Source organism: Dendrobium catenatum, unplaced genomic scaffold (genome assembly GCF_001605985.2).
Source record: "Dendrobium catenatum unplaced genomic scaffold, ASM160598v2 fragScaff_scaffold_984, whole genome shotgun sequence".
NCBI lineage: Eukaryota > Viridiplantae > Streptophyta > Magnoliopsida > Asparagales > Orchidaceae > Dendrobium > Dendrobium catenatum.
In genome coordinates, this window is record NW_021319446.1 from 161,848 (window position 1) to 187,506 (window position 25,659).

General features: G+C 36.8%; 1 protein-coding gene across 3 annotated transcripts in view; it reads right to left on the reverse strand.

Moving 5' to 3' along the window:
- Positions 1 to 24,761, reverse strand: part of LOC110098481 (sterol 3-beta-glucosyltransferase UGT80A2-like) — a 51,923-nt gene extending 27,162 nt beyond the window's left edge. Inside the window, exons 1-7 of one of the 3 annotated variants that reach the window (XR_002303347.2) lie at positions 24,582 to 24,761; positions 17,717 to 17,904; positions 13,839 to 14,087; positions 9,867 to 9,978; positions 9,584 to 9,754; positions 7,304 to 7,367; positions 7,056 to 7,113 (exon numbers count right to left, since the gene is read on the reverse strand). Coding sequence is in view for 2 of the 3 variants with exons in the window: in XM_020825329.2 (XP_020680988.1) it covers positions 7,056 to 7,113; positions 7,304 to 7,367; positions 9,584 to 9,754; positions 9,867 to 9,978; positions 13,839 to 14,087; positions 17,717 to 17,904; positions 24,582 to 24,624 (885 nt within the window). In the remaining variant the exon portion in view is untranslated. Of the gene's footprint in view, positions 1 to 7,055; positions 7,114 to 7,303; positions 7,368 to 9,583; positions 9,755 to 9,866; positions 9,979 to 13,838; positions 14,088 to 17,716; positions 17,905 to 24,581 lie in introns of those variants that run through there. The other 2 variants (XM_020825329.2, XM_020825332.2) reach the window with 2 other exon arrangements.
- Positions 24,762 to 25,659: the final 898 nt, after the last annotated feature.

Consider the following 25,659-nt stretch of genomic DNA (forward strand, 5'->3'; position numbering starts at 1 on the left):
AGGGAAATTATCTCAAGTTGTAATCTTTCTATGTCTCGTATCAGATACTTATCAGAAGTGAGCTGAACACATGATAGTACAAAGGATTTCCTGCTCAGAGTGTCTGCTATCACATTAGCCTTACCAGGCTGATACTGAATCGTCAAATCATAGTCCTTGATCAGCTCAAACCATCTTCTTTGCCTTAAATTCAGATCCTTCTGAGTGAATATGTACTTCAAACTCTTATGATCCGTGAATATCTCACACCTGATGCCATACAAGTAATGTTGTCAAATCTTCAAAGCAAATACAACTGCAGCCAATTCCAAATCATGCGTCAGATAATTCTTTTCATGTGATTTCAACTGTCTTGAAGCATAAGCTATTACCCGGCCATGCTACATTAGAACACAACCCAAACCTTTCAGTGAAGCATCACTGAATACCTGAAACACTTCCGTACCAGATGGAAGTACTAATACTAGAGCAGAAGTCAAACAATCCTTCAACTTCTGGAAACTAGCTTCACACTCCGGTGTCCAAACAAAAGCTACTTGAGTTCTGAGTCAGCCTCGTCAGAGGTGCAGAAATCTGAGAAAATTTCTTCACAAACTTTCTATAATATCCAGTCATGCCCAAGAAACAACGTATCTCAAATACCGTAGTAGGCCTTGGCCAATTAGCAACTGCTTGAATTTTCTGGGGATCAACAACAATACCTTCCCCGCTCACCACATGACCCAGAAAAGAAATGCTCTTCAGTCAGAATTCACACTTGGAGAATTTAGCATACAACTGGTGTTGCCTCAACGTCTCCAACACACTTCTCAAATATCTGGCATGATCTTCCTCAGAAGCAGAATATACTAGAATATCGTCTATAAAGACGATCACAAACTGATCCAGAAAGTCTTTGAACACTCTGTTCATCAGATCCATAAAAATAGTCGGTGCATTGGTTACCCCAAATGCCATTACCAAAAATTCATAGTGCCCGTACCGAGCACTGAAAGTTGTCTTCATCACATCAGCTTCTCTCACATTCACTTGATAATATGCAGATCTCAAATCAATCTTTGAGAACACAGAAGATCCAACAAGTTGATCAAACAAATCATCAATCCGTGGCAACGGATACTTATTCTTGATTGTAACTTTATTTCAATCTCTGTAATCAACACACATACACATTATCCCGTCCTTCTTCTTTACAAACAGAATAGGTGCTCTCCAAGGAGAAACACTAGGACGGACAAATCCTCTATCCACCAACTCCTGAAGCTGAACTTTCAACTCTGAAAGTTCTTTCGGTGCCATCCTGTACGGAGCCTTAGATATCGGAGCTGTACCCAGAAATACATCAATACAGAACTCAATATCTCTGTCCGGAGGTAACCCAACTAACTCCTCAAGAAATACATCTGAAAAGTCTCGTACAACCGGGATATCAGAAATAGAACCCGCATCTATATTCATATCCCTTACTGAGGCCAAAAATACCATACAACCCTTCTTCCACATTCTTCTGACTTCCAACACAAAAATCAAACAGGATAAAACACCTCTTAATCCTTAGAATACACACCTTTCACCATCCATAAACAAGCTAACTTGTTTTTTCAAACAGTCAATCTGAGCCTCATACAGACTCAGTCAATCCATGCCCAAAATCACGTCATACGAAGAAATCGGTAATAAAATCAAGCAAGACTTCCACTTCTTGCCAAAAATCTCAATCTCACAAAAAGAAAACTTCCGAGCAATCAAATTATTTCCAGCCGGCAAAATCATAGAAAGTGAAACGGGTAACATCACAGAATCCAGATGCAAAGCATCAAAATAACACTCGGAAATAAACGAATGACTAGCTCCAGAATCAAACAAAATATGACAGGAATGTTCAAAAATGTAAACCGTACATGTCACCACATCCGGAGCATCTCGAGCCTCTTGCTGATTCAAACTGTACAAACGTGGCTGAATTGGAGCTGGAGCTATAGAACTAATAGGCTCCCTCTGATTACCACTAGGTGGTCTCCTTGCCACTAAGCCTGAACCACTGGCTCTATCAGAAGATCCTTCAGAAACAGTACGCGGAGGAACAATCCTCGGCCTTCCTGCTGATCTAACAAAGCTCTCAGTTCTGGTCTCAGATCGTCGATCAAATCCAACTTGTGGACACTCTGCTATCCGATGTCCTAGCTGACCACATCTGAAACACTGACCAGTCATCCTGTAACACTGGCCAAAATGTCGTCGTCCACAAGTTTGGCACACAGGTGCCCCACTGACTGATCCAGAACTGGTCACACTACCACTACCAGAAACTGTAGTGGATCATGACTGTCCACTCCTCCTGGAGTCTCCAGAAACAAATCTCTTCTTTCCAGAATAACCACTGCCAGAAGCATCACCACTGAACCTCTTCCTACTAGCAGTCCACCGCTGCTGAGTAGCCATCAAATCATTCTCTATCAGTCGAGCTCTCTCCACAAGCTCAGAGAAATAAAAAATATGAAATGGTACCAGGGACTGCCTCAGACTATATCGTAGTCCCCTCAGAAATTTATAGCACTTCTCAGCAAAAGTACTTACCAACTGTGGAGCATATCTGGCCAAAGCAGTAAACTCTGCCTCGTATTGCATAACTGTCCTACTCCCTTGAACCAACCTCAGAAAAGTCTCCTGCATTTGCTGTCTTGCAGAAGGGGGTACAAACCACGATCGAAATCCTTCAGAAAATTCTTCTCAAGTAATCAGAGAGTTCAGTTTACCTTAGAATTTCTCCTCCTGCTGGCCCATCCACCAGCATTCTGCCTCACCATCTAACAGAAAAATTGCTAATGACACCTTCCTATACAGAGGACTGCATACCGTCAAAGGTCTTTTCCAACCTCCTCAACCAATCATCAGCTGCACTGGGCTCAACAGTGCCCTCAAACCTCGGAGGCTTCAATCTCAAAAATATTTGTAAATGTCTATCTACATCCTCAGATCTAACAGTAGATGCTCTATTTTGAGTCTCGCTCATCATCTGAGCAACCAACATAGCAAACTGCGAAACTGTATCAGAACCAACCACTGGGGCAATACTGTTCACAGGAGCTGCCTGGCTAGCACTTTGCCCATCAGTCATATCTGGGTTTGGCAGATCCATAATCACACAGAATACAACTATGCACATGCATATGAAACAAAAAATAATAAAAATCCAGACAAACCAGAACTACCCCGACAGACTTACAGATCAATTCTTATAGCTCTGTCTTACAATCCAAATTCCAAAACTAAAGCTCTGATACCACTAAGAATTGTCACGACCCAACCCAACCGGAACGAATCCCATCGCATCGGGTCGCGACGGAGAAAACATTCAGGATCTAGCTTTGGAATTTGTTCCAGACTTTCTTTTAAATCTCAGACATACAGAAAGCACAGAGCTGCTATAAACATCCCAATATATAGAACAGTTCATCTATAATTTCCTCCATCAAAATAATCATGTACAATACAGTGCATGGCTACAGACAGAAAGAACAGAACAGAACAGAAAAGCCATGATTGTACAAAAAAATCAAAAGTACAAAATACCTAATCTCAAATCAGACACAGAACGGCTAGTCCAAGACTTCCTTCCCTTTCCCAGAACCTGAAAATCACGCAGATAACAAGGATGAGCTAACAGCTCAGCAAGACTACACAAGCCAATCAAAATCTCCAGAAACTTACAACCAAAAATCATCAGAATAGTTGCCGTACATAATTCAGATAATCATGCATAAATCGAATAAGCAGACAGAATACAGATACTTGATCAAACAGAAATCAAACCATAAATGGAATTCATTTCATATAACAGAATATTCAAGTCAGATTTCACAAAACAGACAGAATCGTACAGAACAGACAGAATCGTATAAATTAGACAGAATTGTACAAATTAGATTTCAAATCAGATAAAATCACATTTCACATATCAGATAATACACATCAGATTCCTGGACACAGAAAGAATCTTAACGGATTCTGACCCCTTATAACTCCCTTCTGATATCACAGCACATCAAAACATTCAAATTCAGAAAGCCAATTTCGTCAAAAAAATCGTCAGCGGCATAACGGCAGTATATGAAAATTCTACAGAATTCATAATTTCAGAAATTTACCAAATTACCAGAGATAGCAGAAAACATCATTTCAAGACTTTCATTGTACTGAAGCAAATATTATCGGCATCCAGATAATTCGCTATTCAATCAAAACTCCGTAGAATTCAAAATAACCGGTGAAAATCTTTCAGAAAATACTCAAAACGTGCAAAAACATCGTCTCAGAAACATATCAAAAGTTACGCGGTAAAAAGTTTACCAGAACAAAATGATACCAGATTTTCGCTAACGGAAATCGAATTTGAAACAGAAAAGTCGTCAAAATCCACATTTCTGAAAATAGAGAAAGGCATAATGTGACTTACCTCGAGTCGAGCAACTTTCCCAACTACGGCGACGGACGAAAATGGACCGAAGTTGCCCAAAAATCATTTTTTCTTCTTGTTCCTTCGATTTTCTCTCTCTTCAAAATATCTCAATCCTATATATACACATGCAGATCATACCAAACGATTCCAAATCGTCCCGGGACGATTTGCCCTCTGGACGAATTTCGCCTTCAGAAGAAGTGTATGTTCCTGGACGACTTGCTCTCTGGAAAAATTTCGTACAGACGAATCAAATTTCGTCCTGGGACGAACTTTTCTGTCACCTAATTTCGTACTGATCGTCCCGGACAATCCTGGAAGGAAAAACTGAAAATGAGCTTTCACACCACCGGCCGATTTTCCCATAAACCCTTCCACTTCCACAAAACCGGCCTTCCCTTCTCCCTCCCCATAGCCTTAGCTCCACCTCCAACACCCCCCCGGCCAACCTACCTAGCTGCCGGCTATGATGCACAGACACGGACACGGCGACACGGGCACGACACGACATGGACACGAGTTACGGCTTTTTTTTAAAATATAGGACACGGGTACGGCGCAGACACGGCAATACATTTTTTATATAGTGTATATATATTAATGTAATATCATATTAAAAAAGACAAACAATAATAAATGAATGACATATAACTTGCTTAACTTATAATATAAAATATTTAGTACAAAATATCTAATACAACCACAAAAATATAAGCAAATAATCACTTACTACAACATCAAGCATTCAAGCTTCAACTACCAGAATTAGCTTTAGAGGTTTATTTTTGGTCTTCAATATCATCATTATTGAATATCACTGCTTTCAACTCTGGTTCAACAAGAGAAAGATTTGTAATTGTACAAAAAGAGAGAAGATGAAAATATCTTCACTGCCAAAGAGATGAAAATTAGTTTTTTAATATTTTTTAATCGGACACATTTTCGGCGTGTCCGACACGTGTCGGAGGAGTGTCGGACGAGTGTCGTGTCGGACACGGTGTCGGACACTGCACGCCTGTTTGAGGATAAGTGTTGGTGCATCATAGGCTGCCGGTCTCACCAAACTGCTGGCCACCTTCTTTCCCCTTGGCTCCACAAATCTCTTTTCACATTTAAAGCCCTTTCCTATTTTAGCCCTTCTAACTCAGTAACAAATTGAAATTTAAAATTCAAATTTTGAATTTGAATTTTGTTTCTAAAATTAGGATTCTTATTTTAGGAATTTATTTGAATTAGGTCCAGTTAATTATTTAATTGGATGTGATTTAAATATTACTCCCTAATTTAAGGTTCCAATCAAAGTCCTTTTTTAATTCTCTTTCCATAACCTCTCTTCCCCCTTTTAATGTCGTCGGCTCCTTCCCCCCCTTCTTCCTCTTTGCCTCCAAAATTTGATTTCCCCTTTGATTACTTTCCTTTTATCAAACGATTTAAGTTAGGAAAATATTTGAGTTCAAATTCTAAGTAACTTTGAATCTAAAATACCTTCCTAATTTAAGATAGCCTATTTTAAGAAAGTTACTTAAATTAAATCTAATTAGGTTTCTAATTGGATTTGATTTGATTTAATTATTCCTAATATTTTGATCTCAATTAAAGCAAGAAATTCAAATCTCAAATGTCCCTTTTTTTTTCCTTCTCGTTCTACATCATAATTGATCCAAATCAACTTAGGGCTTTTGCTCACGATGATCATCCTATTGTTGGAAACGTTGGTGATCAAGACTCAATATCAGCTAACTTCGCTATAGCATTTTTAGCACAAAAGAGCTAGTTCACAAAAAGTTTCAAATTATTCATGCTAAGAAGCAAAGAAAAGCAAAGAGAATATATCATCACTCTCCAAACTATACAAGACTTCAAGTTAGACATTTTAAATGAGAACCCTTTGGGTTCTTATCTTTTGGAGATCTACCACCTTTTGGCCTAGTCGATGTACTTTATTTCTCGTTCTTCTTTTCACCCAAAAATGTTATGCATTTGCTTATGATTGTAATCTTCTTATTGACTAATAATAAATCATACTATGCTTTCAAAAAATGTGTTCATTACACAAAGTATAGATCTTCGTATTCATGGAAATAGCTACTCTACACATGCAAGGGCAAGGTTGCATAAAATAAGTTTGTTCATGAACCAATAAGGGAGAAAAATATAACTTTTAATAATTTGGTATGTATTCTACAATTACTCTGACCCTTACCAAATAAGGCGTACTCTACAATTAATCAACCAAAAACAAAGATGTTGAATTCATGTAATGAAGTTAGATATTGCTCATAACAACAATCTTTTGGTTTGAAAGAAAGAAACAACTGGAAATTAATCAACCGAAAAGAATAATTGATGCAATTTTCAACTAAAATAAATCAAGAAGTTCTAATTTAAGTGAAATACTTGAAATACAACCTAAAATTAGAATTGTTTGTGTTGCAAAAATATTCCTTATCCAGCCAATGGTGAAGAATTCAGTTTCACTTTAGAATATAAGCTTGATTAAAAGCTATAATACAAACTCAAATCATAGACAGATTTTAGGGAGAGAACAAATAGGAAAATAATTTCAAAAGAACATCAACCAAGAAAATGATCTCACTCGGTATCCCGCAGATTGCTTTACTCGTGAAAGAGGATGTGGAAATTCAGTAGTTGGCCTGAACATACAGAAAGGAAACATTGTAACATGACATGTATATCATCAAGAAGTATAAAAAAGAAAAGGTTAACATAAAAAATAACTTAATTCCAATGACCAAAAACCATACGATGTCTTGAACAAATATTTCAGATGCAAAATTGCACAAACAAAATGGCTAGCTGCTGACATTGAGCCAAAAAACTCACGTCCATGGCATCGTAAAAAAAATGTGGATTGGTACATTAAGCGCCTCTGCAACATGTGTATGCCCTGAACAAGAATTTCTCAACGTCAGCAATTTGAAACATCAATTGTAAAATTTTCATTAAATACAAGCAATAATTCCCTTGATTCATGAAAAGAAAAGCTAATAAAAACGAGACGGGATTTTTCCAAAAATGAAGCAAAAATTTGGAGTTTCTATTCACTCGATAAAATTTAAGCCATTATTTATTATTTTTTTAGTGGATAAGGCCATCAAGCACAAGAGAGCCAAGATTTATTACCATATAAGAAAACTTATAGAAGCTCTCCTCAAAATTATCCTAAGGAAATTTTTCCAATAAATTAAAATGTAGAACAAGAAGAAATGTGATTGCAAGGAATGCACTCAATTAACATGATATGAACAGTATAAAGACGTACATCAAACTGAAGGGTCGAAGAATGAATTATGAGATGTTTACTCCCCACAAAGAAAATTATTCCAAACCAACCCAATAAAGATAACCAAACCGCGCATTACATAATGAATTGCTAGGCTGGTAGGTGCATCACAGTCCATATGATTTGTGATGGGCCTTAACTTTCCTCTGATGGATTCGTTCTTCAACAATAACAGCAACAACAACATCAAGCCTTTATTCCACTATGTGGGGTCGACTACATGAATCATTTTTCTCCATTGTGTCATATTAAGAGTCACGTTCTCATTTAAATCTAATAAATAAAGGTCATTTCTAATATTTTTTAACCAAGTATTTTTAGGACTGCCTTTAACTCTCCTAAAATAGGCCAAATCTAATACATTTACTCTCCTAACCGGGTCATCAAAAAGTTGACATTTTATGTAAACAAAACATCTAAGGCGACTCTCTCTAATCTTATCCGCCACTAGAGCTACTCCAACCTTTTCACGTATATACTCGTTTCACATTCTATCTATAAGAGTAAAGCCACTCATCCACCTAAGCATCCTCATCTCTGCAACACTTAACTTAATTGTATGTTTCTCTGAATGGCCAACATTCTGCGTCATAAATCATTGCAGGTCTCAACACCATCTTATAGAATTTTCCCCACTCAATATTTAATTTCAAATTATACAAGGATCTACAAATCTACAATTGAACCCTAATGGTCAAAATAATAGGTCCAACAACAAGATAATAGCTTATTGTTCCAAATTTGACCAAGTGTTCACACATATCAGCAGCAAATTGCTTTCACATTTGCTAAAATTGATTAATTTTCCTAGTGAGTTTATTTTCCTTTATTAGATGAGTTACCAGAAGGCGGAATTGGGTTTGGAAAATATTTAATTGTGCATAGGGAAATCTACTATTTATGAACAACCTTTCTTTTCTTATCGAGTAAGAAAGCTATATACCTTGTACTCATTCAATGGAGTTGGAAAAGAAAGTTCTTCGATAGGAATTATCTGCTAAATTTTGAACATTTTTATTTTTGTTCACATGTACTAATAGAAAATGCCAAAGGATCTTGAATACTATTGGCCTTCAATCACATTTATATGACATTAAATTTGTATAAGAATAATTGTTTCCGTGTACATGCATGTATCGGTGTAGTTATATGCACCTACACAATTACTTCTCACATTTCACTTGCTAGTCATTTTCCAGCTGGAATCTGCAATCATTTAGATTGGGAGTTTGTCCTAAATTTCATTAAAAAATTTGTACTTGATGTGTGGTCTCTGATTTCAAGCTTGTTATAAAGAATCTTATGCACATTGGTCCGAGGGGGTTTATGAGTTTGGTAAATACAAGTAATTTGAAAGCCGAGATATCCAAGGAAAGTTTTCAGTTTATTAAGCTTGTAACAGAATTTCTCACCGCGGCTCTGGCCCTAACATTCTCTAGGAAACCCTAATCTGTGATGATGTGTGGATTCGTAAAAAGCTCAAGTGATTTATGACTACATCAGTTGATCCAATTCTTCCAAATTGTAAGCAACAAGCTAGGTATTACGCTTTTCATTATATTTTAAAGGCAGCATTTCTTTCCTCGTTTAGTTAGAGTAAGAATGCTTGATAAAGAGCATATTGAGTGCATGAGGCTCCCAGCAATACCGAGTCCAAGGGACAGGTTGAGGTATGCAGTCTTAACCTTTCATTTCAAAGAAATTGCTCATAAAAATCTGTAACCTCTAGATCACAAAACATATAGCCTTGTGATTAAAACTGAATATATATGGGAATATAAAAAACAAATTGATTAAAAATTGATAGTCATTGCACTTACCATATGCCGGGGGATTAGCAATAATGGCATCAGCTTTGAAAGGAATGCCGGAATCCACATCTGGATCCCTGCAGGCTGCAAGTAAAGAGAAAATAATTTCCCTGATTTGCTTTCTCTGAACTGGAATCTCAGAGGGTGCAGAAGGTAGAAATCCTTTATTCTTAACCATGTCTGAGCAAGCAAAAAACCAATAAAGATCACTTGATAGTTCTAATTATATGTTCTTAACTATAACTAATTATGCTAGATAGAATAAAAAAGATAATAAAATTAGTGTACACACATCCAGCGAGAACTTTTGGATCTCCTCCAAGCGGATAAAACTCAAGACCAGCAGTCAAAACAAAGTCTTTAAAGTTTGCATGTGTTGCTAGTCTAACTCGATGGCCATAATCCTGTTCAAAAAATGAAACAGACAATTTTATTGCTTAATTTCAACACTTGTAAAATCACAACTAAAATACTAGAGCAGCCGTTTAAACTCATAGCCACACAAACTCAACGGTCAAAAGTGCTCTGATAATAAAAATCCATTTCACATAAGCATCAATTAAGGGGAAGCTTGTCATTAAGTTTAGCAAGTACATCTATCCTTTCCCATACCCTGCATTGGCAGTAATCTTCTGCATGGAGCATGCCCTTTAGCAATGCTTACATATATCTACTTTGGGTCAGTTTAGACAACGCCACTATCACACTAGAAATGTCATTATTTTTAGTCTGGATTTGGCTATTAACTTTTGCATCGATCAAAAATGCAGTTATCCTTGCAGAGCTCAGGGCATTCACACTGCCAACTTGAACTACCCTTGTAATATCACCAAATTCGAAAACTTAAGTGAATTTTGATATTTAGCTTAAGAAACACTGAATAAGTATCAACATTTTTTCAAGAATAAGTAACAACACAACCAAGTTAAATGCTGATTTTACTTTTCGTAGTTGGTTTAACTCCAGAAATATGGCAATCACATTTTCTGTTCAAATTTCTCTGGTTGAATATTCATGAGCATTTTATGCAGTTTCAAACAGATACTTTTGGCTATACAATATAGAAATTTAATTTCTATCAGGCCACATACCAGCAACTCCTGAACAGGCCAAAAAAAAAATTTTGCACATAGAATGACGAGAGAAATTATATAAGCATAATCAAAAACTGACACGATTTTTATAGAAATTTGTACATATTTGTTTTAACATCAAAAATCTTATCATACAAAGTTGTTGTCAATTGTTATGCAAACTTTAATTTTTTTTTTAGATATTCACAAGTTGAAACTTTCCGGAAATAGGAATATCATGCTCTCAACTTTTCATAAGAATACAAGAAAAGTGGAGAAAGAATATAGACATAAAACTATTGCTGCCAGTTTCACTTGAATGAAAAATCCTTAGAGATGATCTCAATTTAATCCAATCATAAAACAGCTAGATATTCCATGAAATAACTCTCCATTTGATATGTGACAGTTCTAAGACATTTTGTAGAAGTAAAGTGCAATGATCTAAATAGATTGTGGAGAGAAACGGATAAGATTTTGTTAGGACATTATCAGGAAATGATTTGCTGCAACTTAATTGAATTTTTGTGAGAAATAACAATAGTTTGAGAGGATGTCACCAATAGAAAGCAATGAAATAACAGATTGGCTGCAACTTAACAGAATTATGATGAGAATAACAATAGTTTGATAGGATGTTATAAGAGGCATGAAACAACTGGTTTGCAATATAAAATCTAGTAAATTGTGATGATAAATTCGAGAATTGTGGGGCATGATTAGTAGAAGAATAATAAATATGGCATGTTTCCAAGAGAAAAAATGAAAACAAAAAAAATAAAATAAATTGGTAAGGTTTAATAAATTTTAAGATGGGAACGTTAGAAATAGAAATGGTGTAAGAATATCAGTGGATAAGAAGTTGGAAGATAACATTGTTAAGGTAGAAGTTTTGAAAAGAGGTAACAAACTCCAGCTTATAGCTCTTGATACTTTTTACAGTAAAGTAGGTATTAAAAAAAAAGAGCGTGAAAAATACACAATAGCTAAGGCAGAAAAAGGAGATCAAGAGATTTACAACAAATTAGATTTTTAAGAGATAAGATATTAGGAGATTGATTAAAATGAAAACAAAAAATGGCAACGCTATCTCAAGAAATTATTGAATGTTTTTTTTTTTAATCATTTCAAAAGAAAAAAATGAAGAAAAATCATCATTATATACTAAAAATGTGAACTTAACTTTATAGAATATGCATGAAGCTAAGACTTTATGAAGAGATTTGGAGAGTTGTGGGAAATATAAAAAGGTTTGGATAAAAAATATACTTAATAAAATTCTATTCTCTAAGAGAATCTCAAATGGTAGATAATAAATACCTTGATACCAAAGTTAACCAATTAAACTATAACAGAATCTAATTTATGTGTCATAAATTGAAAAAATGTGAAGGGATACTAGAAAATAAGCTTAAATAAAACAACCTTGATGTTGCAGTGTCAATTTAATATTATAACAAGAAGATTCACCATGAAAGTGACTTTAATCATTAGAAAATTCATGGATGTATAGAGAGCAATGCAATAATCTTTATTAAGACTTCGAAGATTTTGTAAAGGAATTTTTGCAATCAAAGTCTTTATTTGTTGAAATGCAAATTATGTGTGCCAAGATAAACAAACTAAAATCCAACTTTTACAATAATTAATGTTTTTTTTTCTCTTGATATGAATTTTAGTTCACATGCTTTCTTCTTTTAATTTCAATAAAGAATGCCAATGATGTTACCTTATTATGGCAGTAAATGAATGATGATCTAAAGTTCCAATGAATTTTCCTTGGAGTTTCTGCTTCAACAATTACTTATTTGGAGGTTAGTGATTGTATGCTTCAAAGTTTTTGTTTTTGCAATTGTTCCTTGGATGCTTGCGACTAGGTGTTTTAGAGAAGGAGAGGTTGTGGTAGTTAGAGGTTCTGGAAAATAATTGATTGCAGCGGTGGATTGATTTTGTGTAATCCAAGCTCTATCATGAAATTTTGTTAAGAGTGCCTCTTTCTGTTATGGGATTTTAGCATAGCAACTTTTGCGGATGCATATAGCAAGATTCAGAATTTTGATTTTACTTCCTAATACGATTTTTGTGTGATGTCTAATCCGTAGATAAATGAACATTGTGATTATAAAAAAAGAATTTATATAATGTTAAAAAAAAACAATCAAGCTAATTCTACATGAATTTTTGGTTAGAAGTGTTATTCCTTCTAATCTAACCATGAATAAAATGTGAGATTTGATATTTTCAAAAAGAAGTTATCTCCTTACAAGTGAAAGCTTTATTTGGTGACTTTTTTTCTCTAACATTTTCTTCTAAAAAATTGCTGGTTTGAGTGCATAGTCAATTTATTTCAAACTTGATTAAATATAAATTTTTCACATTTTAATTTTAATCGAATCTAATAATATTAAAATTAAAAGTTGTGACCTCAGAAATTTCATCTGTATGTTAAATTATTTTTTTTCCATCTCATTTGAGGACGACCTTAAAAACCCTACATCCTAAAACTTCTCGGTTCATATTCAATGTTAAAACATAATATATATATATATTCAATGTTAAAACATTGCATCGAAAAATATTTTAGATGTGGGATCTAATATTTAGGTCAATTAGAATCTAAGATATCTCCAAGGTTGAAGAAAGGCTCAACACCTAGAGTTCTAAAGCATCTACAACGATTTGGCATCCACTCAATCGATGGTAAAAAGCAACTAAATAAGTTAATAAAGCATCCACGACAACTCCAATAAATCTAAGGACATGTACGTAAATTTATCTTGGAGACAAATTTAAAAAGAAATAAGATGGACTATATTTAAATGAATCTAAACAAAATATCCTAAATTGAACCACTAGTCCTTCACTAATATAATGCAATGCAACAGTATCATTTTTATAATGCCATACAATGATCACTGCAATAGCATAAACAGTCAACTATGCATCAATAAATAGAACTTGATGCATTGAAAAAGAAAAATATCCTAAACTCAATGTTGTTCTGCCTTGCAAGAACTTGAGATTCAAACTAACTTCAAATATTGGACAATATATGATCATTATAAGAAAATAATCATAAGTTGACATAGCTTAAAGAAAGAAAACTGGTGTTCTCAAGCTTATCAAAAAAACTTGTTAGGTAGGCAGCACAATATATAAATAGTAACTTACAATCAAAATAAACAAAGCACCTGTAAACGTTTACCAATAGCAACAAATGGCTGTACATCTCCTCGCGTACCCACAATCAGAATAACTATTTGTAAAGGTGGCATATATTGATTGTCACATGGAATAGTAAATTCCTCATCAAAAGTTTCATAATGAACATCCTCAGGCTCAGGGTCTGGGTAATGAGATGGAGACTCAACATTGCTTGGGACTTCAACTAACACGGATCCATCATCTCTAACAGTAGCTATCCTTTTTAGCATCCTAAGCTGCAAAGTTTACAAAATCAACAGCAAGTTAGAGGCACAGCTTTTTTGCAGCACACAAATGAGATTTAACAAGTAGGTGATTTCCGTAAATGCAAAGTTGAGCCGGTAATTAAAGTCAAAGTAAGGGCCTCTTGCAGGTTGTTAGCACGTAATTAGTGCTTGAAATATGAGCTCCTAATTTTGGTAATTGTTTTGCATGTTTAGTCGATGTACGAGGAAAATTTGTCGATGCTAAAAAATCAACAATGTAAAACACTCCAGTAAGTCTAAAGGAGTGGAAGAAGACATACAAGTGTGTAGCCAGCCAATATATAAAATAGTTAAGAGATATGAGATCAAATAATTTTGAAAAGTTAGATGCATTAAAATGGTGATCAAGTATTTACTTAAGGATGAATACATATGAACGATAAAAATGTTACATTAAAGTTATTAAATGAGATCTTTTTCAGGAATAAATCTTTCGGAGAAATACGAGTGTTGCAGCAAGCAGATAAATAAAATAGTTGAGGAAAGAGATAAGAGATCTAGAGACTTCAAAAAAATTGATGCATTAAAAATGGTGATAAGAACTTGCTTAAAAAAAGACATAGGAATGATGAAAATGTTGTAAAACTCAAAATCGTCGATCGTAAGCTTTGCACGCATCTCGATGCATCACGATGAAATTTAAGGGAATTTTCAAAGTCGTCGGATTTCGACGAAATTAATTTTATAAAATAGTGCTTAAAATTTCGAGCAAATTGGTATAAATAATCTATAGTGAATTTTGATTAGTTTGGGAATTAAAAATCGGCTAAGTTTTTAAAATTTTCAAATATGACTAAAATGTCATTAATGATATTAAAGCAAAAATAAGTCTTGAGAGGGTATTTAGGACATTATGCAATTAAACTTAACCACTCCCTCTGAAGGGGACCGAAATCCATTCAGTCCCCATTCATTTCGCTCGGCCTAAATAAGAAACAGAGAGAGGGAGGCGGAGAGAGCGCTCGGGTTGGAGTTTTGGCCGGCAGTGGAGGCGATTTCCAGCGGCTATTCCTTGGGGAAATTTGTAGAGGGAGGTTCAAAGGATAATAAGGTATGTTTTAAGTTAAGAATTCCTCTTTTCATCATGGAGTTTTGGAATAGAAATTTCTAGGGTTTATTGGAAACTTCAAATTTCTTTAGGAGATTAATAGGGAAGGTTTAGGAAATGATTTTGAACATGAAAATATATTTTTCCCCAAAAATTTTTAGGATTCCAAAAATTAGGATTTTTCCGATTTTCAAATTCTTTAAAAATTTCTTTACAAAAGTTGTTTCTAACGATCCAAAGAAGATTTCTAAACAATAAAATTTAGGATTTTGCACAAATTTTAATTTTTCTAATTTTTATAATAAAACAATCCAAAAATATTTAACCCTACTTATTAATGTAATAAGGGGGGAGTTTTGGAATGCAATTGGAATGGAATTAGTGAATTTTAGGTTTCCTAAAATTGGGATTTTTAATAAATCCGAAAATAGAATTTAATTAAGCGATTATTTAAATTATATTATGATTAATGCCTAGTATGTTTGTATTTACTTTTAATCTTAGGTATCGATTATAAAAGGATGCCTCAAGCATAAGCGACGTCATTAAAGTTTATTGTACTTGTGATGTAGGTATTCATACCTCTTTTAAGTTCATAAATTTCTTTTTCAATGTTAAAATTTCTTATGCTTTATCATTGTAGTTTAGTTAAAATGTTATGTTAATTGTTTAGAAGTCATACTGCAGCAAGCACATATTTTTCTGTTTGTTTTATTTAGTTGTTAACTTGTGATTTTTTACGAGAACATTTAAGCATAAAACATTATTAGACAAACACATATGAAATGATGAATGGTTTAATTTCCTTATGTTAAGTATGTAATGATCGAATGTGCATGATCCGGAGTACTAAATGGTAAATGGGTTCTTTGGAGCCAATGGTAAATAGACTCTTCGTAACCAATGATAAAGGGACTCTTCGGAGCAAATGGTAAAAGAATGGTCAAATTTGATTGTGTATCTGATCAGTACAAAATACTTGTACTTTCGGGACATGGGTATAATTATATGATTAGCATTTTATACATTTATGCATTTATGAATAAATGAAAGGTTCATGAAGAAAGGAAAAGTAAAAGAAAATGAAATTAAGAAAAAAAAAAGTTATGGGCATTCAAAATGTTATGCATTCCTAATGTTACATGGATTATGCGTACTTAAATTTTTCATGTTATTTAAGTCTTGTTATATGAAAAGTTTACTGCATAATGTTTATCCTTTCCTTGCATTATGAATTTAATTTAGTTATGTATTACCTGCTGAGCGTTGGCTCACCACTGCTAGTGGAAATATTTTTCAGGAGAGACTGCTAGAGAGTGATGGCTGAAAGACCGATTACCTATCGTCGTAGAGGATCCCTGGATGGCAGATTTTTTTTTTTATAGTTGTTGGTGTGTCTAGTGTTAGTCTATGTAAAAGTTTATATATTGGGACCTTCTGAGGTATTGTTGTGATTTATATTGTTATTTCTGATGTTGTTGCAACTTTTAAGTTTGATGTTTAGTGGCACTTTTTATAATTGAAGTTTGGATGAACATTTGTTTATGTTTGATTATGAATGAAATTTTGTGTTACCGTACGACTTTTTGTTTCCGCCCCGTTAATTCGGACTAGTCGGATTGGGTCGTGACAAATGTTACTTTAAATGTATCAAATAAGAACTTCAAGAAAAAATATTTCAACAAAGTTCTGGCATTATATCACAAAAAGCTTGATTGATATAGGAGCACAGGGAGGGGATTTAAAGTAACAAATGTCTATTGATTGATTGAGAAGGCATGGCACCATAAATCCTTGTGCCTATTGATTAGATTTATTTTTTACCCTCATTCTTTTCATAATTGCATTTATTTTATTTTCACTCATCATTTGTCAACATTATTTACACCCTTCCACTCTTCGAGAAAATAAATTTTCACAAAAACTCATTATAACTCATCATCTCCTCTAACTCCACGCTCATACTTAACAATAAGTATTATCTAAATTTGTTTACATTACTTATACTCACATATACTTGGATAAATCGACTGCGACATAAACTTAAGAATTTTTAGTTACTCGCAGATCATCACCCCTCCTCTTATGTAAGACATGGGTAAATAATCAGATGGTATACAATTTTATTGGTGTTTATGTTATAGTAATATTTATGCATATTTAGTTTACAAAATAGGTGGTTCATTACATGTTGGAAAGTAAGATATAGAGAAGTAACTTTGGAGAAAGATTATGGGTTATCAACTATCAATGAATGGCAATTTGCGGCAATTGTTTAGTTGTTTTTAGATGTGCTGAATGTTTCAAGAGTAAAAAATCAATTAAGTTCTGCTCACTTCTAACATTGAACATGCTATTCATTTAATCATAATAATATTAAGTTTCTCCTACAAATCCGACCAAATAAGTAGCATATTTGCACAACTAATTATATAAAAAGAGTAATTATTACAGTCTAGTGAGAGCACTATAGAAGTTCCACTGGGAAAAGATCTGTTAAATTACAAGGGTGGCATCTAACAATATAATACAGCATATCAAAAATTCTAACCTTCTTTTTATCTGAAATTTTATCATCAAATAGCTGTGCTGCAGGGTCTGTACGCCCAACATTTTGCTTTCTTCTCTCAGTTTTAGACCTATTCAATGCAAGCTTAGTTGTTGATGCCTCTAAACTTTCCGCAAATTTCACCTCACCAGGCAAACTGTTAGATCTTGGCAAACTCCACCTGGAGATTCCTGTGTATAAGAAGATCAAAAAGTGAACTTGTGAAAACCTTTTTCGCTATTTGCAGATAAAACACACTCTTCAAAACATTACCAAATACTAAAGAAAATAGATCTAGTTCTAGAAGCAATTTGTATTATCAAAAGCATTTGAAGCTACGGCTTGAAACTGAGAGAGTATATCAAAAGTTATCATCAGAATCTATTGAAGTGACTGATGAAAATTTTAACTGCTCAAAAATCAAAGTTGACTTCAAAAACAAATTACACTCTTGAAACCTCTGAAGATTCCTCTGTCAAGCAAATCAAGACCAAAATTCTAGTGACGAAATATACATGGAATCAAATACTTTTATACCCACTTAGCTATTTGCTTGGAATTTTAATATTTGCAAAGTTGCACACATGCTTGATGTCCCATTTGAAAAGAGAAATTATTACATATGGAGAACATATTGTAGCTCTTTGTCTATGTGTGAAGTATCGTAGCCAAAATCATGTACTTGTTAAGTACACAATTTTTTTAATACGCAACAATGTATCAATGTGTATGATATGCCGCCGGCCCAAGAGGGGCCGGCTGGAAAGGTCCAGTCCAACCTGGACCGGTTCATGTTTACAAACGGCAGGGCCCACATGGGCGGCGGAAGGCAGAAAACCAAGGGGAGGAGGAAGCCTAGGTAGGCCATGCTTGGTCTAATTCAACTTAGGAGGGAAAATTTGAATGAGAGGGGCTGTTTTAGGAAGTTTGTAATTGTCCTTTGATGTTAATTAGGAGCTTATGAGGTAATTGGATCTCATCTTGAATTTTGAATGAAAATTTTGAGATCTCATTGTGTGCTTGGGCTCTAGGGTTTGCTAGAGAATTGTGGAGAATGTTCTTCCTCTCAAATTGAAGAACATTGTATCGTTTGCTGTTTTTATTCATTCACTAGTGGAATACAAGTGATTTGCTTGGTTTTCTCTCAGATTTCCTTCAGTTTTTTTCTGTCTGGGTGCTGTTTTCTGCTGTCAACAGCAGTAAATCTGCTTTTTGCTCATCCATTTTGGTTAGGTTTGCTTGCAAACTCAGGTATTACCTTAGGGTTACTTGCGGACTCAAGTATTTCCTATCAAATTGGTATCAGAGCACCGATTTGGGACCTTCGGCGGCTGAAATTTGGAAATTTCAGCAAGTTCTTGACAACCGGAAGAAGATCTTTGTGATTCGTGGGAAGAGAGATGGCCGGAAAGAATGTAGAGGTCTTGGAAGGCGAGATCGGTCAACTAAAATCAGATTTGGAGGTAAAGTTTTTTTACTTTCAAACTCAAATCACCTCCAACAATGAAAGGATAGAGGGAAAATTCACGATGATGGAAGAAATGTTGAATAAACTGTTGGAGTTGAAGACAAATCCTACGACATCGGAAGCAAGAGAAACCACCGGAGGCCATGGTATAGGAGGGAATCCAAACCCGTTTAAGGGGAGGAGAAATCTGGAAGTGGAGGTCATTGAGGGGAAGGATGACATGCCACCTCTAGAGCCACTATCTAGAGAGGAGATGAGATTGGGAAATGACCGGAGGGGTACTGATTTCGTTGGGAGAAGGGAAGAATTTCATCACTGAGGCACTGATTTTGAAGGGAGAAGAAGGGAATATGATGAAGGGTTCGGGTATAATCACTGGAGGGAAGATCATGACAGCTGGGGAGCACCTCCTTTTCGAGGAATGGGATATTATAAAGGATTCAGGGGACACGGGGGAGACCCCCGAGTGAGGAAACTGAAGATGTCCATCTTTCAGGGTGAAGATGGTCATGGATGGATTTACAAGGTGGAGCGTTACTTTACTTTCAACGGGTTGACAGAGGAAGAGAAGCTGACGTCAGCAGGATTGTATTTGGAAGGAAAAGTCTTGACATGGTATCAGTGGCGTGACAGGAGGGAGCCCATCCGGAGCTGGAGAAAGTTTAAAGATTGCTTATTAGAGCGTTTCCGAGCCGACGAGGGAGAAGACTTCTATAAGCGATTCTTTGCCTTGACTCAGGAGGGGACTGTAGCAGATTACCGGGGCATGTTTGAGTACTTGGCTAGCAGATTGGAGCACATTTCAGAGTCAGCCCTAGAAGGGAACTTCATGAAGGAGCTTAAACCTGAGATATGAACAACAGTCAGGGTGCTGGAGCCGAGGAACCTAGGGAAGGCTATGGAGCTGGCGCAGTTGGTGGAGGATCAGAAGAAATCAGAAAGAGGAGTTCAAGGAAACTATTCAGGGGGATCATACAGATTACCACCTTCCTACCATCAAAAGGGGCAGCGCCAGGGAGTCTGAAGCAAGCGCCAAAGGAGAAAATTGGAGAGAGAAATGGAGGACAATTCAAAAGGCTGACAGAGAAGGAGATGCATGACAAGAGGGCAAAGGGGTTGTACTTCAGATGTGATGAGAAGTACATGCCGAGGCATAGGTGCAAGGAGAACTCTTCAGGTTCACCTTGTCTATGAAGACGAGGTGGGAGGTGGGAGCAGGTCTGAAGAGGAGGAGGAGAAGCTTCACCTGGATGTGGCAGAAGTCTCTCTGAACACTGTAGTTGGATTCACTTCGAGTCACATTATGAAAGTGAAAAGAGAGATAGTTGACAGTGAGGTGGTGGTGTTGATTGACAGTGGAGCAACCCACAATTTCATTTCCAATCAGATCGTTGAGTTGTTGGGGATGGAGTTGGTGGATACAGGAGGCTATGGGGTGATGATGGGCACAGGAAAGGTGGAAATGGGTAGAGGAGTTTGTAGGGGGTGGTGTTGAAGATTCAGGGGATCCAGTTGAGGGAGGACTTCCTTCCCTTAGAATTGGGGAACACTAACGTCAACCTGGGGATGAAGTGGCTGCAAACATTGAGGGAGGCCAAGATCAATTGGGGAACACTGAGGATGGAGCTGGTGGTGGGGGGAAGGAGGATGATTCAGGGTGATGCCGGGCTGACCAAGGCAGGGGTTTCTCTCAAATCTCTAATCAAAATCATTCAGGAGGAGGGAGGAGGCTACTTAGTGGAGTTGCACCGCCTGGAAGGGGTCAGACTAAAGGAAGAAGGCAATGTTCCATCTACAATGTAGCCACTCATATATCAGTTCAGCGAGGTCTTTTAACCTCCCCAAGGTTTATCTCCTCAGAGGGAGTTAGAGCATGCCATTACTTTGAAAGAGGTGAGACACCAATCAGCGTCCGCCCTTATCGTTACCCATAGATTCAGAAAGATGAGATTGAGAAGTTGATCCAGGAAATGCTGGAGGCGGAGATCATCAGACCCAGCAACAACCCCTTTTCTAATCTAGTTCTCCTGGTCAAGAAGAAGGATGGGAGTTGGAGATTCTGTGTGGATTACAGGGCTCTGAATAAGGGCACTGTACCAGACAAGTTCCCAATTCCGATGATTGATGAGTTGTTGGACGAGCTACATGGGGCAGTGATGTTTTCCAAGATGGACTTAAAATCCGGATACCACCAGATCAGAATGAGGGAGACAGATGTTCCAAAGACAGCGTTCATGACACATGAAGGGCATTATGAATTTCTAGTAATGCCCTTTGGGTTGACTAACGCTCCTGCTATGTTTCAGTCCTTGATGAACATGGTGTTAAAGCCATACCTCAGGAAGTTTGTCCTTGTCTTCTTTGATGACATTCTGGTATACAGCAAGACTGGGGAGGAGCACTTGGAACAATTAAGGATGATCTTAGAAGTACTGCATGAGCATCAACTAAGAGCCAACCTGAAGAAATGCAGTTTTGATCAGCCCGATGTGGAATATTTGGGACATGTGGTATCCCAAGAAAGAGTGGCGGCGAACCAAACCAAAATTGAAGCATTGCAGAAATAACCACTACCTAGGAACATAAGAGTGTTGAGGGGTTTCCTAGGATTAACTGGCTATTACAGGAAGTTCATGAAGGGGTATGGCACCATTACATGACCTTTGACTGAACAGTTGAAGAAAGACAGCTTCTCCTGGGAAGATGTAGCGACCCAGGCCTTTGAGAGGTTGATGAAAGCCATGACCATTACTTATGTTCTAGCTCTTCCAGATTTCAGCCAGACCTTTGTTGTAGAGACTGATGCATCAGGATATGGGTTGGGAGCAGTGTCGATCTAGAACCACAGGCCTGTAGCATACTTCAGTCAAGTGCTATCAACCACGGCAAGACTGAAGTAAGTGTACGAGAGGGAGCTGATGACGATTGTCTCGGCCATTCAGAAGTGGGCCCCTATCTTTTGGGTCTACACTTCATTATCCGGACTGATCAGAGGAGTTTAAAGTACCTCTTGGAGCAAAGAATGGTGACTGAGGAGCATCAGCGGTGGCTATCCAAACTTTTGGGATACGATTTCTAGATCCAGTATAGGCCTGGTTTGAAAAATAAAGCAGCTGACGCCCTGTCCAGATGTGTGGAGGAGCTCAAGGAGTTAGCCCTGTCTGTACCCTTGATGGTCGACTAGGGGGGCATCAAGGAAGAAAGCATGTTAGATGAAGAATTGGGAAAGATCAGAGAGAATTTGAGGAAAGACAAGAGTAGCCATCCTGGTTACTGCATGGAGAGGAGAGACTATTGTATCAAGGGAGGTTTGTGATGCCACGAACCTCCATACATATTCCCCACTTGTTGCAGGAGTTTCACAGCGGCGCGGTTGGAGGCCACTCAGAAGTTCAGAAGACATACAGGAGGCTAGCAGCGGAGCTCTATTGGAAGGGGATGCATAAAGATGTGGAGGAGCTGGTGGCTAGGTGTGAAGTGTGCCAAATAAATAAATACATGGTCACGGCTCCAGGAGGATTACTCCAACCATTGACACTTCCAAATAAAGTTTGGGAGGAAGTGTACATAGACTTCATCGACGGATTACCACGATCAAAAGGATACATTGTCATCATGGTGGTGGTGGGCAGACTTAGTAAGTATGCACACTTCATCCTCTTACGACATCCCTACACCGTAGTGTTAGTGGCAGTAGCATTTATCAGGGAGGTTGTTAAACTGCATGGGATTCCTGAATCGATAGTGACGGATCGAGACAAGGTGTTCCTTAGTCAGTTTTGGAGGGAGTTGTTCCGATTGCAGGGCACTATCCTCAAGAGAAGCGCCGCATACCATCCGCATACAAGGGCCCCTCTAAGGTTTTGGAAATGATTGGAGTGGTGGCATACCGATTGAAGCTACCCCCATGAGCCACTATACATTCAGTGTTCCATGTGACTCAGGTAAGAAAGGTCATAGGGGAGCATGCAACAAGCGAAGAACTACCAGGTACTATGATGGAGGACTTAGAGGTGATTTTAGAACCACTAGAGCTGGCAGGAGTCCGATCAGATAAAAAGGGCAACAAAGAAGTGCTGATTAAATGGAGAGGCCTCCATGATTTCGACGCTACGTTGGAACCAATTGATAGAATGAAAGATCAATTCCCTTCTTTCCACCTTGAGGACAAGGTGAGTCATTGGGCGGGGGGGGGGGAGTATTGATATGCCGCCGGCCTAGGAGGGGGACCGATCCAACCTAGACCGGTCCATGTTTACAAATGGCGGGGCCCACAGGGGCGGCGGAAGGCAGAAAACCAAGGGGGGGCGGAAGCCAAGGTGGGCCATGCTTGGTCTAATTCAACTTAGGAGGGAAAATTTGAATGAGAGGGGTTGTTTTAGGAAGTTTGTAATCGCCCTTTGATGTTAATTAGGAGCTTAGGAGGTAATTGGATCTCATCTTGAATTTTGAATGAAAAGTTTGATATCTCATTGTGTGCTTGGGCTCTAGGTTTGCTAAAGAATTTTGGAGAGTTGTTCTTCCTCTCGAATTGAAGAACATTGTATCGTTTGTTGTTTTTATTCATTCACTAGAGGAATACAGTGATTTGCTTGGTTTTCTCTCAGATTTCCTTCAGTTTTTTTCTCTGTCTGGGTGCTGTTTTCTGCTGTCAACAGCAGTAAATCTGTTGTTTGCTCATCCGTTTTGGTCAGGTTTGCTTGCGAACTCAAGTATTACCTTAGGTTACTTGCGGACTCAAGTATTTCCTATCAGTGTACTGATTGAATAATCTATTTTTAATGAGTGTAATGTTGTGCAATCCTATCTTTTGCACTTAGAGCTACATACACAGTCCACACCTAATAATTTATCATTGAAAAGAGATAGCATACTAGAAACCACTATTTTGCGCCTCCACCTCCACCCCCCTTCTTCTTCCTCTTCTTCTTTTTCTTTCCAACTTTCATTCCAATCATGCAGTAAATAGGATGAGTGCTAGCTGTCTTTCAAGCTCTTATCCTCTTCAAGACTCCTACTTCATGATTTTTCTTATAATAGGTGAAAACATGTGATAGTGCTATTGATAATATGAGGAAAAAAAAAGGTAAACTTTACCTGGTTGTCAATGAAAAACTCAATTCAACAAACAAACTATAATGAAATTCTTCCTGTAATCATAAACACCTGATCTTTAACGAAAGCAACTAACACATCTCTAGATCCCCTTCTTTTCTAAAATAATAGGTCACACTTTGAACATATTACAGATAGACCTAACAACTCCAGAAGCGATTGAAAGGACTCAACTTCCCCACTAACCGCCTACCAGAACTACAAACCCTGACACACAAATGAGTAGAACTATGCAATAAGAAGTAAAAGAAAGCAAGGGCGGGATACAGAACTATGGAAACCAACCCGGTGGCGACGAGCTCGAACCCTCATCCTTATTCTCCTCCATGGCGCCCAAACTTACATACAGCCGAAGCTTCTCTCCGGCTTTGTTTCCTCCTCTGAAACTTAAATAGCAGTGGAATGGAGAAGGGAGGTAGAGAAAATAGGTGTAACGCACATGAGAACAGTCAGGCCGTTTGTACGCGGTTGTTGTGTATTATTATTGACCATAATACTTTCATTGAATATTGGGCTAAGCGAGTAGAATTTTTATTATATCCATTGAACGTACGCTGATGAAGGTTCGGTTTTAGGCAAAAAAGTGCATGTACCGAGTTTTTTCACAAAACTCGGTACAGGCGCAAAAACTCGGTACAGGCGCGAAAAACTCGGTACATGCGCTTTTTTGCCTAAAACCGAACCTTCCTCTGCGTACGTTCACCGGATACCCTCAATTTTTCCCAAAAAATACTTTCATTGAATTTCAATAAATATATATAAGGAGATATTTGTGAGGATATAATAATTTTATTTTTTTATTTAAAATTTATTTGAAGAAGAGTGCAACATAAAATAATTAAATATTTTTATTGCACTCATACTGTGATGTTTATTATTAATCAAATTCTCTCATGGCATAACGGTGGTGGAGGCAATTGTCATCTTGCACAAGGAAGATCTAAGGCAGGATGATTATACTTAATTCAAATAGTTTATGTTCATAAAACCCTTATTTAAGTAGTGTATGCATCTATAAGCTTTACTTAATACTAAGAATCTTATTTGAAGTTGATCATGCAATTTTTTTTAGCTTGGTCGTTCGTTGTTTAGATTAACTAAATTAAATTAGGCTCCATATTTATTGTATTTTTTAATCTATGTTGCATGTCAAAAGTTATGCTTGATCATTCATATATCATCAAAAAATTCTCTTCATTGGGCACGAATCTCGAGGCAAAATCAAGCGGAAAAGTTCAAAAATTAAATCTGGGATCATCTGAACTCTGATTTCAATAAACTTATAGTTGAACTGAGCGTCTCAAAAATACAAACCCAACGACACCAAATTTGACTCAATCCGAGTCCAAATAAGTCCAAATCA